At 56.8% G+C, this 15,383-nt stretch overlaps 1 protein-coding gene across 1 annotated transcript in view; it reads left to right on the top strand.

The window, feature by feature from the left end:
- The window catches only part of ADAMTS16 (ADAM metallopeptidase with thrombospondin type 1 motif 16), a 148,689-nt gene extending 136,382 nt beyond the window's left edge, over positions 1–12,307 (top strand). The window contains exons 19-23 of the mRNA XM_077879512.1: positions 1,159–1,360; positions 1,497–1,691; positions 3,689–3,913; positions 10,432–10,579; positions 11,001–12,307. Of these exons, the coding sequence (XP_077735638.1) occupies positions 1,159–1,360; positions 1,497–1,691; positions 3,689–3,913; positions 10,432–10,579; positions 11,001–11,116 (886 nt within the window). The 3' untranslated portion in view covers positions 11,117–12,307. The remainder of the gene's footprint in view (positions 1–1,158; positions 1,361–1,496; positions 1,692–3,688; positions 3,914–10,431; positions 10,580–11,000) is intronic.
- The last annotated feature ends 3,076 nt before the right edge of the window (positions 12,308–15,383 follow it).

Below are 15,383 nucleotides of genomic sequence, written 5' to 3'. Positions count from 1 at the left end.
ATAGCTTCTGACAAATTCAAAGAAAGATGACCAGGCATTATGAGCCTCCTATTGGAAGTTATCACGCCTGAGGCCATCATACCAGAAATACATCCATAGGGGCTCAGTCGGTGAAGCATCTGCCTTCGGCTCAGTTCATCTGGGATGGAGCCCCATATTGGGCTCTTTGCTTTGCAGGGAGTCTGCTTCTCCCTCTCCCTCTGCCTGCCACTCCCCGTGCTTGTGTTCTCGCTCTCTCTCGCTCTCTCTCTCTCTGTCAGATAAATAAATAAAATCTTTTTAAAAAAGAAATGCATACATACATACATACATGCGTAGAACCTAAATGTTCTCAAGCCACTGGATTCAGCTGCTAAGATAAAAGTGGGGAGGACAGAGGAACGTGTTAAGTGGAACCACAGAGGTATAATTTGCAAACTCATGTGATGATCAGAAAGAGTTGTGCAGACTCAGCAAGCTGAGCAGTATTGGTTCTGATGCCAATAAATGGAATAGAAGAATAGATTAAGGAAGAACCTACGGAGGAAAGGAGAAGAAAGACCTGCCAACCCATCGCACAGTGTGGACTAACTGGTTCTGAACTCTAACAAGCAGTTAGGATGTCTATGATACGGTTGGGGACAAAACCCCGAATATTATGATATTAATGAATAATATGATACTGAAAAATACAATATGAATTGGTACAATATAAAATAATATGAATAATATGATATTAAGGAATCGTGGTTTATATTTTAGATGTCATGATGGTATTGTGGTGATGTTTTAAAAACCAAGGAATCCTCATTTTCTGGAGATGCCTATTGAAACATGGTCACATCTGGAATTTGCTTCAGCATGCTATGGGGTTTGGGGCCTAAGTTGAAGATTCTTGAAGTCGGGTGGATGGGGACACACGGGGCTTTCCTTTTGCACATGTGTGGAATTTCTCACCTAAAACCAAGCTGGAGGGAAGAACAGAATGGGTTGAGGACGGTCATTTTCAACGGCAGGTGAACCAGGACAGCTAATCAAGGCAGGGAGAATCAACAGGGACCAGACAGGCCTGGAGAGCAACTAGAAATACCCAGGTGCCCGTGGGCTGTTGGTGGGACTGGTGCCACTGTGTCTGCTGGAAAGGTGGTGCCCCTCAACGACGTCTTTGTCTCCTCCCAGTTGGTCAGTGGGGAACTGGAGTGCGTGCAGCCGGACGTGCGGCGGGGGCACTCAGAGCCGGCCCGTCCAGTGCACACGACGGGCACACTACGTGTCAGAGCGGGTGGCAGCCAGCCTGTGTCCACAGCCCGTGCCCTCCAGCCGACAGGCCTGCAACACTCAGAGCTGCCCGCCTGCTTGGAGCACCGGGCCCTGGGCAGAGGTAACGGGGGCAGGGTGGGCTCCTCCTGAGGATCGCAGAGCTGGGTTCTCACCTGGTCCCACAGGACCTGCGGTTGGACCCCCGGGCTCAGTCGCATGCACTCCTTGCTGGGAGCTGCCCGTTTCTTCCCCTGCAGTGCTCTCGAACCTGTGGGAAGGGATGGAGGAAGAGGTCGGTGGCCTGTAAGAGCACGAACCCCTCGGCCAGGGCGCAGCTGCTGCCGGATGCCGTGTGCAGCTCGGAGCCCAAGCCCCGCACCCACGAAGTCTGCCTGCTGGAGCGCTGCCACAAGCACAAGAAGCTGCAATGGCTGCTGTCTGCCTGGTCCCAGGTATGTGCGCCCGGTCCAGCCGGAACCGCGTGGCCGGCTGTCCCCCGGGGCTGTCTCCCCGCCCCTGCTCTCCCTGCTTCCCGCTCCTCTTCCTCCAGTCTGCTTCCCTCCACTCAAGTCGCTCCTCTGGGCTCCAGCTCCTTCACAGCATTCGTGTCCCGGCGTCCCTGGGACTCTCCAATCCTCTCCGTCAAGCAGGTTGCCCAGCAGCATCACTCGGTGTTGAGGGCAGGACGAGTGAGGGACGCGCTGCATGCTGGCAGGGGTCCTGGGGGCCCAGGTAACCCCAGCACAGCTGTGACCGTTCCCGGGGCAGTGCTCCTGGAGCGTCGACCAGGAAGGAGGTGGAAGAGACAGGGGACCATTTCCCCAGACGAGTTTCCATGGACGGTGGTTGCATTTTGGGAAGAATCTGTTCTGTTGGCTTCGCTGGCACGGATGTCCTGTGTGCTGGTTGGAAGCTTTTGGAAGTGTGACTGGTAAAGATTACATGACCAGCTTGGGCCCAGTGAGGCTGGGGCCCCACATGAGGGTGCGCACAGAGTGCTGCCCGTGCCCAGTGCCACCTCCCCTGGGAAGGGGTCATTGGTACACCACCCCCAGGTCCCTGCATCTCTACAGCACCCTGAGGGCCAGGGTATCTCCTTAATCACCCCGTGCAACAATTCATTGGTGGAGGTGACAGTAAGATCAGAAAGGTAACGCCCTACAGAGAGACAGCAGCACCGCACACAGCGGGGACACCTCTGCACAGGGTATTGGGAGACCGCAGTCCCAGAGATGCACATCTGCACCCCTGAAGTGGCTCCCCAGCCCCACTCCCCTCGGGGGCCGACCTGAGCTCTCCCCCCAACAGCTCCGGTGAGGCCTTGTTCAGGAGGGCGGGATAGATCGATCAAGCAGGGCCTTGAATCCTGCGGAGACACTGAAAAATAAAAACACTCTGGCTCACCGGAGGAAGCCTGCCATTGCCAACCAGGGACTCCCGTTCTCTCCCACCTGGGACACGGGAGGGCAGGTGTCTCCGAGGACTGAGCCGCACTGTCGTCAGGAGTGACATCTCTTTCTGCGCGCGTCCCTGAAGGCTGAGCCTGTAGGAAGGAAGCCACCGCGCCATGCAATCTGCGGGTGGTGTCCAGGTGGAAAGTCTCCACCCTGAACAGTTCACGTGCTCGCACACACGCCAGTTTCTCCCAGCAGCAGCAGAGAGGAGCCTCCCAGGGCCATCTCCTCTGTGGTGCGGAAACACACCGGGTTCCTCCGTTTATGTGATCTGCAGACACTGAGCCAGGCGGATTCATCACTGGGCTCAGCACCACCCACTCCGCTAGCTCGAGGCGGCAGTGTCTGAAGCCGGGACCTCTCTCCTGAGACCCTCAGAGCCCGGCCTGGTGGTGCTGCAGTGTGCATCGCTTGCAACTATGCTGTGACTGCAGCCGTTGGCCAGGCTCGCTGTTCATGGTTTGCCCAGGACCCCTGTGCCCGTGCCCTGTGCGGCATGAGGGACAGCCCGGCCTCAGAGCACTCCCTGGTGGGGAAAGAATGGATTTGTGCCCTGAGCCAGCCTTCTGAGGAAGGTGCGTCATGAGCCCTGGGAGTCCTCCGCCTGCCCCTACTTTGGGGGCCAGCATCGCACCACGGTTGAACGGTGCTACTCCTGGAGCCCTGGCATTTGTTCTCGTCCATGTGTATTAGATTTCTGCACATTCCAGCATCAGCTGCAACCCAGCGTTTCAACTTCTCAAATGACAGCTTCGGGACAACTCCCGTCGTGTATGCTTGCCCTGCCCCTACGGATCTCCCAAAATGCTGCGCCTTAAAATCCTCCTTTTTACAAGAGCAATGCCTTCAAAAAATGCCATTTCATTGAATTTTTACACTTATATTACTATTCAAGCTGATATAATCAGAAGACAGTGCGACTCTCAGATGCTATAAAAGAGACAGCCGCCAGCAAAGAAATGTGGTTCACTCACGTCTTCTGTTTTTATTTTTAGTGCTCTGTTACCTGTGAAAGAGGAACACAGAAAAGATTCTTAAAATGTGCTGAAAAACATGTTTCTGGGAAATATCGAGAGCTGGTCTCCAAGAAGTGCTTGCACCTGCCGCGGCCCAGCGTGGAGCTGGAGCGCACCTGCACCCCATTTCCCTGCCCCCGGCACCCCCTGCACACAGCCGCAGGCCCCCCTCGAGCCAGCTGGTTTGCCTCACCCTGGTCTCAGGTAGGCTGGCACTCGGGGCCCGCGGAGTGGGTGAGCAGAGCCTCCTGCTCTGGGAGCTGGCTCCTGGTGTAGGTAGAGAACTTTCTGCGGGGGGAGGAGGGGGCGTACCCCCTGAACCCACGGAGCCAGTTCCCAACCCTTATCTCCAGAGTAGGTGCGGAGCCTGTGTTCCCAGGTGTGGGTGCAGCTCTCCAAGGCTGGGCTCTGGGGCCCACATGCCATGTTCTAAATCGTCACCCGATTAAGTGTGGGCGAACGTGATTTTATTTTATGTAAGAGCAGACCTCCCCGGGGGTGAGTGTGAATGGGGAAGAAGGACAAGATCTGGAATAAGTCGGTGACGGTACTGTCTACCCCGGTAACCCCGAGGCCGTGCACGTGGGAAGGGGGTGCAGTGCCCCCGGCTGTCCAGGCCTGCCCGGGCCCTCAGACGAGGCCAGCCCAGGACAAGGGAGCTCATCCATGCCCCCACCCCACCTCTGTCTACACCACCTTCCACTCTAGGGAAGAATTCTGCTGGTGGTGTGTTAACCACCTCTCACGTTGCCCTGTTTCCTGCTTGGACTCCTGGCCGTCCTCATCCTGGGGCTTGTTTCCCGTCCCTGCCGGTGGTTCTGCTCCTCGGACGTGGTCTCTGCTTCCCGCCTGTCCCAGGTCCCCTCACTGCTCGCACATCTGCTGCCCTTGCTGCTCTTGGCTCCAGGGTGCACCCAGGCTGGAGGGGTGTGTGGGGCCCAGGCGTCCTGAGCCAGGCCCACTGGCCAGACCCCAACGAGTCCGGTGATGCTGGTGTGCCCAGGAGAGAGGATGCTCACCTCGGCCCGGCCCCGCGAGCAGGAGCGGAGCGTTTTCTGAATCTCTCATCTGTTGGCCTGGCCAGAGGAGCAGAACCACGGGAAGGAGCTTTCTCATGTGCACGGGGCAGCCCGGCCTGGACTCTCTCCTCTTTCAAAAGAGCTGCAGGCAGAGGAGACGGAGGGGTGGGGAGGATAGGTGTGTGGTGGCAGCCAGCCTCTGTGTGCCCCCCACCCCGCTGCTTGCGTCCCAGCCTGCTGCTGGTTCTGCGGGTCTTCAACCTGACCAAGCACTTGCATTTAGAAATAGATGAGCCCCTCTCCCCTAAGTAGTTCAGTTAGAAACTGTTCAGCTGAAATGGTCGGAGCAGGGGCGTGTGAGCTATATCCTTCCCAAGCATTTTCTATGTTAAGTCGACAAAATGCATCAACAGCCACATTTTCCCAGGCAGGCACCTTAATTTTCTTGTGAACACAGTCCATGCAGCAAGAGGAAGCGAGGGATGAGCAAAGAAGCGGAATCAAGTTGTCTCTGGGGCAGAGGCTGTACTCTGTCCCTCGGAAGGTGTGGGTCGGAGACACGTAGAGGTGGTTCCCGACACCGCTCCTCCTCTGTCAATGGGGAAACTGAGGCTCCTGAAGCCGCCGCAGCTCCCCAGCCTCTCCTGAGCCAGCGTTCAGCCCCCGGTACATAATGTGGAGACCTTGGGAAAATTTAGGAAAACAAAGTTTATCAGCATTTCATTTAAAAACCTAAAGCCTAAAATACATCTTGTGTAGCTTTTTGAAGTATTTAATGTGTTTGTCTAAGGAATCATGTTTACAGAAGCCGCCTGAGGTTTTTATCCTGGGTGACTCATCTACTACATTCTGAGACTTCACCTTCTTGGCAGTAATAACTCAAAGGGTTATGTTTGCTATAAGCGCTGGTACTTGAGACTCCGCGCCCCGAACTGTGGGAAATTGTCAGGCTGTAATGGATGGCCAGTGCCTGGCTGAACTCTGCCCCCAGACAGGTTTATTCTTGTCACAGTCAAAAGACCATGGTTTCTATTATGTGATCTGTAGGGTTTCTGTTGACTTAAATGGCTTTGCTTATCACCGCATTTCATGGTGGGTTGCCTGGTAGGACTGATTGAAATCGTTTTGGTCATTTGGGCTTAGTGTCAGGTGGTTCACACGTTGATTTGCTCTGAGAATGGCTTACATGTGAACACCTGTTGGACTGTCTGATTCTACATGACGGAGATGAGAGTGTGTCCTTAGTGCTGGAATGTGGGAGCCCTGGCTTGTTCTGGGGGTTCTTCAGCAGGACTGTGCACAAATGACCTAGAAACCCATAGGCTCTGAGAGGCAAGGAGCTATGTCGCTTATGATCGATATGGCAGTTATGACTACGGTTGTATGAAAGTCGTATCAAACACACACACGCATGTGGGTATACACATGTACACAAGCAATATGCACTTGTACACATACAGGCACATGCACACACACAGGTATATGCACGCACGCACATACACACGCATACACACATAGGCATGCACACATATGGTCATACACACAGGCATACACGCACATGGGCATGCGCACACAAGTATATGCAAGCATGCATACACATAAGTATGCACACACATGAGCATACACACGTGTGAGCATACGTGCACAGGCATGCACTTATGTAGTCATGTCCACACGGGCATGCATACACAGGCATGCACACAAAGAAGCATGGACACACAGGCATGCACCCCCATGAGCATACACCCATGGGCATGCACACACACAGTCATACAAACACAAACACACACACAATACACAGGTTCCCTGCCCCCTTCTATCCAGTTGCCTACCCACCTCTAAGAATTCACTGCCGACCTGCTCTCTCTGTCTTGCAGCTATGGGTGGCGGCCAGGGAGACCAGAACCTTCCTGCTGGCAGTGCTGGTTAAGGTCACAGCACGAGCCACCCGAGTTGGAGAGAGTTTCTATTTGTAGGCCATTAAATCTGTACACAAACTCCCAGCTGCATTTATGTTTAGAGCAGAGGTTGTAATGGTGAAGCCCTTGAGGATTGTGCTCTCTCCCCCCTGACCTGAGTGGACCTTGGTCTTCAGGACAGTGGGGAGCGCTCTGGTGGGCAGAGCTGCAGACTTGGAAAGAGAGCACAGCCCGCAGGGCCCCAGGAAGGAGACAAAGGGAGAAGCGTTGGTGGGTCTCCTGGGAGGGGAGTGATATCAAGGGGGGACAAGGAAGGTGTGAGACCTCTGACTCTCAGGAATGAAAGTGGATTTGTTTCCTAGCCGGACCTGAGTTTGGGAGATGAGCCTCCCCCTGCAAGAAGCCCTGAGGCAGTCATGGGTCCCGTGAATGCAGGGGGTGGGAATTGGCCTTTGAATCAAGCCACCCAGAGCATCGGCAAATGGCAGGCATCACCAGCCTTCTGCCATCAGGGCCAATGACACAGAAAGGCAATCCTTGTCATTTAAAACAAACCCAGAGGCAGACATTATTTTAAAATTGCACTCTTTGCATTTTTGCTAACCACTAAGTGATTATCAGTTTTTCCCACTCATCTCTTCAGAGCATACGTAGCACCTCTGGGTGCAAGATGTCCCTAGAAACACGGAGATTGTTCCTGAAACAGATGAAATCCAGAAGGAAGAGGGTTTTCAGGATTTTAGTGTTCTGGAAAATGTGTGCTTAGCAGGTCACCGCTCAGACCCCCAGGAAGTCTGAGACACACCCGCAGGGGCCGTCTCAGAGGGCGGGCAGCACAGAGGGCTCCCAGGAGGTGCTGTCACATTCACATTCCACAAGGTTGTATAATCCTGGAATGGCAAGAAGACCCTACTTGCTGACCTCGGGGTGGGGCATCCTCGGAAAGAGCAGTCCCAAAAAGAGCCCTGGCTCAGCTGTGCATGACCTCAGGTCCCGGTTGAGGGAGGCAGGCGTGTGGAGGATGACAACAGAGGGGTCCGGGGACCTGAGGAGCCTGGTGGCAGTGGAGGATAGCAGCCCAGGGACACTCTTCAGGGCGTGACATTCCTGCTTCACCCTGGCAGCTGCAGGTGCCTCACTGCCCCCTCAGCAGACAGACCCAGAATTGCACACCTGTAGGCCGTCCTTGCTGGGGAGTTTGGGCGGTGGCTGCCCTCCAGGGGCTGTAAGGCAAGAAGAGGCTCCCCTAGAGTCAGGGTGCAGGGCCCTCCCACACCTGCAGCAGGGACACGAGAAGATGAGCAGAAGTAAGCCAAGTGGGCTGGGGGGTGAGGAGGAGCAGTCCGTGTGGCCGCCAGGTGACAGTGACCGCCGAGGCCACACACGGGCACCTTTATGAGACGGCTGGCTCACCTGGTCGCGTCACGCCATGCACCAGCTCCATGCGCTCTGTCAGATGTGACTGGAGTCGGCTCTGGAGGCAAGGACCTTTGCCGACACAGCTCTTGTCCCCTAGAGCTGTGGCCCAGCAAGCGTGGCCCCACCCGCAGCTTGAGCACCATGGTTAGAAATGCAGGTTCTCAGGCTCCACTGGGGCTGCTGAAGTGCCAGGTTTGAGGTGAGTCCAGCAGGTGGTTTACTGGCACAGCGGCTCTGAGAGCCACTGACCTGGGGTGAGGCCAGCAGCCAACGGTCTGGACAGTGGCTGTGGCATTTGTCGCCGTGTGTAGGTCGACAGACCAACGCAGGTCCCCATTTCCAATTTCCTGAAATGCTCAAGTGAAACCCCATCAAGTTGAGGAAGAGGCCATGAGCTCCGACCTGCAGATCCAAGTCCTGGAGTCTCTTCACGAAGTGTGAAGGATCCCAGTTTGAGTAGAGGCGGTAAATCCCGAAGACGGGCAAGTCGCTTGTGTCCAGCACTTGGTATCTCGTGCCTGGATCGATGCCTGGTACAGGGGAGGTAGCGATTCCCATTGTGAATAAATGAGTCAGTGACAGAATCAAGTCGCTTCCAAATGATTTTAAGTGGTGCAAAATGATGGCCACAGAGAGACACATGGATGAGACATGTCGCCAGCGAGGCTGGAAATCTGCCCGGCTGCTGCTGATGACGGGGCCTCCGCTGGGGGCAGAGAGGTCGTGGCTGCATACAGATGCAGATGTGACCCGTGGGAAGCCGTGAGCCTGGGCCAGGGCAGCCCGCGTTCCTCAAGGTCTCCGCCGTGCTGGCCGGGGAGGGGCTCGAAGGGCAGAGCGCAAAGCCGTGACTGTGCTGCTGCGGAACGTTCAGATGGGTGCAGTAGGCAGTAGGAAACGTCTGCTCCATCCTGGGTGAGCCTGCTAATTCTGCAGCCAGACTGGGATCTGCCCACAATGGGTTTGGGTTTTTTTGTTGTTGTTTTTGTTTTGTTTTGTTTTGTTTTGTTTTGTTTTCCTGATTGCTACAGTCGTATATTGAACCTGAGTCGTTGACGGCTTTAGCTGAAGCTGGTTTTGAAGAGAAGGGGCAAGCCCCTCGGAAACGATCCAGACCCACATGCTGATCAGCTAGTCCTGCATCTTCCCCGCCAGGGCCCCGGCCGTCCTTTATCTAAAGAGGGGAAAAGAAAGAACAATTCCTTCGGCTTATGACCCTCCAGGACTCGGACTCGACGAAGAGGTTTACCTGCTGCATCGGAGCCCCTACCCCCAGGGACTTTAAAACGCCACCTCGGGAGGCTCTGCTTGCAGCGGGTCCTGGGAACGAAGCAGGAGGGCGGTGCTGCTCACTGGCAGGCTGACGTCCGCTGGGAAGGGGTGCCCAGGGCTTGCTGACCTCACGCACTCGAATGGGCCCCCGGCATGCCCGTGGGTGGCCCCGGTGGTCACTGTCTCCTGGCCGTGCCATACGTTTTGGCAAGCAGCCTGTGCCGTGCTGTCATGCCCAGTTCCGTCTACCGTTCCATGGAAGCCAGGGAGTCGCGTACCTCCCACGCACCAGATACCTGCCATGGTGTCTGACCCCTCTTCTGGCAGGTGCTCCCGCTTGCCTACATCCTTGGCATCTTTGAAACAGGAACCTGGTTTAAGCATAATTTACATAATTTGGTCCAGACTTCAAGGAGCTCCTCTTTGGACAGATTCACTGCCTGCTGGTTTCGGTTCCCCCGTCTCTCAGGTGGCCCGTCCCCCGATGTCTTGCCCACTGTGGAGCTCAGATGGGCCCGCTCACATGGTCTGTCCAGGGGAGCCTGGCCAGCTAGGGAGGGGTCGCCTGACCATGGGCTCCTTCGTGCCCCGCTGTGCTAGATTGCCTCACAGCGCCAGGGCCTGCGTGCCTCGGAGCCATGCCCGCAGGAGGATGCCAGCGAGCCCAGGCTGCGTGTGTGGCCGCCTCCAGGCAGGCATCCAGGGCTCGGGAACTTGGGATATAGGAGGAACGTGGTTTTATGGTACCTCCGTGGGAGTTGGCTTGTCAAGGTTTTCCCCGGCAAGAGTCCCGAGAGGGTGCCCAGGTGTTGGACTCCCATGAAGGGGATTGTTTTCTGGTGTGGACCCAGGGGTAGGCCCGGGGAGCGACCATGGCACCCCCCAGATACGCTCCAGTTTCCCTGTGATCATCACACTGTGGACCCCCGAGACTGACTGTCTCAGACTCTGGTACTGGCCCCCTGTTGATCCAGAACCTGGTCAGCTCACCCATAATTACTGAGGAGTCTGGGGGGCGGGTGAAGCTCGGGAGACAGGGGGTGCCCCAGGCCCCGGCAGCCCAGGCTGACCCCTGTGCGTGTGTTTCTCACAGTGCACGGCCAGCTGCGGGGGCGGCGTGCAGACCAGGGCCGTGCAGTGCCTGGCGGGGGGCCGGCCAGCCCTGGGCTGCTTCCTGCACCAGAAGCCCGCAGCCTCCCTGGCCTGCAACACCCACTTTTGCCCCATCGCAGAGAAGACAGGTGAGTGTCCAGAGCCCCTCGGCTTGGCCGTGGCTTTTCAGGGCACGGCTGTCACGTTTCTGGAGCGGTTCCTTCATGGGCCTGAGGAAGTGGGGTGCCCGCTGGTAGAGAGCCCCGGCCTCGGGGCCTTGAGTCTGTGACATTGTCTCTCTCTCTCTCCTTTTTGGAGAATTAATAACTGAAGTTTGGTATGAAGAGAACAACTGAACACGGCCAGGCCGTCATCACCAGTGTCACTCAGTGGGTGGGGGTAGCACAGGAGGGAGGACACTTCGGTTCTGAGGGGCCTTCCAAGAAGGGTCTTGGGGGAACAGCCCCCACCCCGGCACACAGCTACCTGTCCCCAAGAGGGCTGCCCTCCACTGCCTCAGAGCCACGGCCCCCGGGACCCCGGGCTAACGCGGTGTCCTCTGCTTTTCAGATGGCACCTGCAGAGACCACTTCCCCTGGTGCTCTCTTGTCCCCCAGCACAGGATGTGCAGCCACCAGTTCTACGGCGAGCGGTGCTGCAAGACGTGCTCCACAACCAACCTGTGAGCCCCGGCGGCGGGGGCCCCTTCCCAGGGCGGAGAATACGAGGTGCTGCATCTCCAGCCCACATCAGCCATGCAGGGAGCATGGAAAGCAGCCAAGAAGGACGGAAGTGGGAGAAGGAGAGCTGTGTCTGGCTGTCTGACGGGACAGAGTGTGTGTGTGTGTCTGTGTGTGTGTGCTCGTGCAAACCGTGGTTCTGAATGCCTGTCTGGGCACAGGTGCACACACCTGTTCAATGAAGTATGGAGGTGGGCAGGAGGCCCACTCTACAGACCTGGACGCATGCTCATCACGTGCACTTGAGATGAATCATGTCAGAAAAACAGAAGGAGCTGAGCTGAACTTGCTAAACGCTAAATGGGTGGTGCTTTGGAGAAAGAAGGTGATGGAATTAGGAGTAAGGACAGCAGCTCTGCCGCCAAGTGTGCCGGCCCCCCTGGGCCCGCAGAGGCCCCTTCCCCGGGTCTGGAGTGAGCGGCCTCCCTCTGGAGAAGCAGCTGGGACAGCTCCCGGGGAGGTGGGCGTCCCCAGGGCCCCCTCTTCCCGCCGCAGCAGCCCAGCTGCTGTCTGCTGAGACCTGCTTCTGGAACAAGAACTGGGTGTCCCCTCTAAGCGGCATCTGCCCTGCCAGGGAGACACCAGACTCTGGCCTCCATGTCCTGATTTGAGACTTTGCTTCTGGAAACGGGAAACACAAAATCATGCCACAGTGCTTCCGTCCCTTTCAAACTCACGCCTGGAGAACAGAACTTTGGTAGCCTGTGTGTCACCCTTGTCAGCTATTTGCAAGCGAGCGTTTCTATCCCAACCCATTCTTCATGCTTCTCAGATGACAGACGTTCAGGTTCTACTGGAGTTTAGACCATCACGCCACACCCCTGCTGCCCTGATGAGGTTGTGGCCGTCCCACCCAGACAGATGTCCTCAGCTGATGTGGTGACCCGCAGAACCCCAGGTTTCCTTCCCGTGTGTTGTGCTGTTTTGGGATTTTTTTTCCATGAATTTAGTTGTTTTGTAAGACCCGTTCGGAGAGGCCAGCCTTCCTGGGTGCAGGCTGCACACAGCCCCTGACACTCCACTGCCCGCCGGTGCTACCCTTCCTCCTCCTGCCCCGCCACTCGCTCTGTGTGGAATGGGCACCTGGATATTTATATTTGCTGAAGTTTTATAATAAATTTTATATTGTACCACTTGCTTCTGAGCTGCTTGTGATTGCTCATGAGTTGTGCGGCTGAGATCCGGGGGCCTGGCAGGGAGGTGGGGAACTGGTCCAGGAGAAAGTGCTGGAACTAGTCTGAGGACAAAGGGCCCCTAAATGAGGAGCCTGGGAGGGGGGAAGACATCAGGTGACCAGGGGGTGGGAGTGGGCAGTACACAGGGGCCATGCAGCCCCGAGACCGAGGTTTCTGCGGCTTCCACTAGAACCTGAGCGGGGGCAGCCTCTCCAGGCGCCTCCACAGTTAATTCAAGGGTGACCCCTGACCCTGTGATTCCTGCTTTATTACTCAAGATCTTCCACAGAAACAGAAATGACAGGTAGTCTATTGAGAGACAAGGGGGCTTCATTTTAGGGATTTGGCTCACATGATTATGGGTGGCTGGCACATCTAAATTCTGCAGAGCAGAAGGCTGGAAAGCAGGCAGGGTCTCTGTGTTGCAGTCTTGAGGCCAAATGCCTCCTTTTCAGGAAAACCTCCGTCTTTTTTGAATGGTAATAATTTTAATGGCTTAAAGAAAGCTGGGGTTAATCCTGAAGCTAGGAGTAAATGTTTAATGGATTTTGTTCTGTGGTACAAATAACATCCGTGTATATCATATCTGTATATATCTGAACCAAGCTGTGTGCAGAGGTTGATATAACTATATTTACAGAATACAATTTTTACAATTAAAATTCACATTTTAACATGAAAAAAAAAAACCTCCGTCTTTGCTCATATGGTCTTCGACTGATTGGGTGAGGCCCACCCACGTTATGGAGGATCGTCTGCTCTACTCAAAGTCTACTGATTTAACCATTAAATAGCAATCACACGTAAGATATATCTTCATAGCAGCATTGAGTCTAGCGTCTGACCACATGGGGCACGTTGCTGTGTGTAATCAAGCATCACACGGCTCCCCTTGGCCTGGACTAAACCAGCCGTAATGGGGCAGCGTGGGACGCCAGCTGCCAGACGTGCAGTTCCTGGCATGGTTGGCCCCACGCACGCTCGGAGCCTACCCGGCCTGCAGACACCCCAGCTGCTGACGCAGCTCAGCAAGCCCGCCTCCCTGGCACCTGGGCCCACAGGTGGACATCATCCCAATCCCCCCACAGGCAGGAAGGTGTACCGAGTGTTTGCAGGTGTCACAGCCAGAGGGGGCAGAGCTGGGACTCTGCTGGACTCGGGCAGCTCCTTCTAACACACGAGGGTCTCAGTGATCCACTGAGGCAGCAGGGATCAACCCCTGTCCTTCTACAGATTTCCAAAAATCCTTCACTGCCGTGTTCAGGGACCCTTCAGTGGACCTCGGCTGGCCTGGTTGTGGGAAGGCTGGCAAAATGGGCAGACGTGGTCCTGCCTCCGGAGACTTCATGTTCCCTCGGGAAACAGCCTAGAGATGTGTCACGGGGACAGGGACAGGTAGCGGAGGGGGAGCCTGGCTCCCATCTGTGAGGGAAGAGGTGGGACCAGCGAGGGCAGCCTTGCACCTGGGCACCCACGCCCAGCCCTCTGTCAGCCTCCTTCCCCAGGGGTGTCCTGCTCAGGGTCTGTCCCCCAACCTGACCCTACACGTGCCCTGAGGTTTGTGCCCCACCCTGTCTCGTCTGTGTCAGCCTCTGCCCAGAACCTTCACCTCTCCCTGCTGCCAACACATGAGCATCAAAATGGCCCAGACAACACGTCCCTTGACATTTATTTAGCATTGCCACCTGCTGAGCACGGGGACGGTGCTGTGTGTGGAACCCCACATGGCCCCCCTCCGTGGGGAGGGGTGCTGGCTTCTCCATCACCTGCAGCCTGGCCCCCGTGAGGCCCCCGTCCACCCAAGCAGCCGTAGGGGCTCCCGTCGTCAGCACCGCTGTCTTCAGGCCACTGCAGTGGGGTCGGCGCACCCGTGTCTGCTCCTGGTGACCGGGGCAAGGGGGGGGGGGGCTGGGAGCTCCCCAGAGGCCGGAGACAAGATGCAGTGACTGGAATCTTCTACTCGGTGTCCAGAACCCCGCTGTCCCCACCCCCAGTGCCCTGGGACCGAGAACCTCCTTCCTTAGGAGTGAGGGGACGTGAGCTTCTTCTTAACAACCCAGTTCCTCCTGAAAATGTCCTGTTCCCCACATAATCTCCGTGCTCAGAAGGGGGAGAAAGTTCTAGGTGCAAAGCTTCCAGGTCCCGTGGGGATAATGTCAGAATCTGAGCAGAGGGAACGGCCGCCCACCGACCCCTCGTAGGAAATGTCTAAGCTGGGGGCGTCAGCGGCTCCCCACCTTGCCGGGGGCTGAGCGAGGACAAGCCGACCCTGCGAAACCGCAGCACCAGGGCCGCGCTCCGGGTTCCGGACCCCAGGGCTCATGGTGACCCCGTGCTGAGTGATCCCCGTGTGACCCCACGCGGTGGCCCCGGGATGCGGGCAGAAAGGGCTGACAGGAGTCCCGGGGCCGTGGTGACCATCTGGGGAACGCACTGGCCCCAGGCTTGACGCTGCCCTGCCGCTGTGCCGTGTGCTTGTGGGAGGCCTGGCTCCCCTGTCCCGGGGCTCCCTGCGGGGGCCACGACCAAGCCACAGAGCCTCCTCCTCAGCCGCTCACCTCCCAGGAGCCGCCCAGAGCGGAATCCCACCCAGGGGTGACATCGCCGTGCCCCGGGAGCCACCGCCTTGGACTGAGCCCCCGGGGACTCCAGGCTGAGCAAAGCCGCGGGGCAGGAGCCCAGCCACATAAGCCAGGCACACCGCGGTCACCCGGTCCGTGTCCTCCATCCGTCCATCCATCACCACCTGACTCTCCCAGCCCTGCTGGACGTGAAGACCCTCTAGCTCCCAGCTCGGCAGCCCCAGCAACACACGTCAGTAGGGAGGCTCTAGAGGGTGAAGGGACCCTCCCCAGCACCCAGAACCGAGTCTGTACCTTTACCCCGCCCCCTCCCCAAATAGTCTGCATGTCACTCATCCCTGGCTTCCTGCCCACGACCTTCAAAAATGCCAGATGTTGGGCTTGAGCCTCCAAACGCTGAGTTTCTTGTCCCTTTCCTCACATGCCAGAGACGTGTGTCCTGTTCACCGTGTTTGC

The sequence above is a fragment of the Canis aureus genome, chromosome 31 (assembly GCF_053574225.1).
Source record: "Canis aureus isolate CA01 chromosome 31, VMU_Caureus_v.1.0, whole genome shotgun sequence".
NCBI lineage: Eukaryota > Metazoa > Chordata > Mammalia > Carnivora > Canidae > Canis > Canis aureus.
This window is presented reverse-complemented; position numbering and strand designations above follow the sequence as displayed.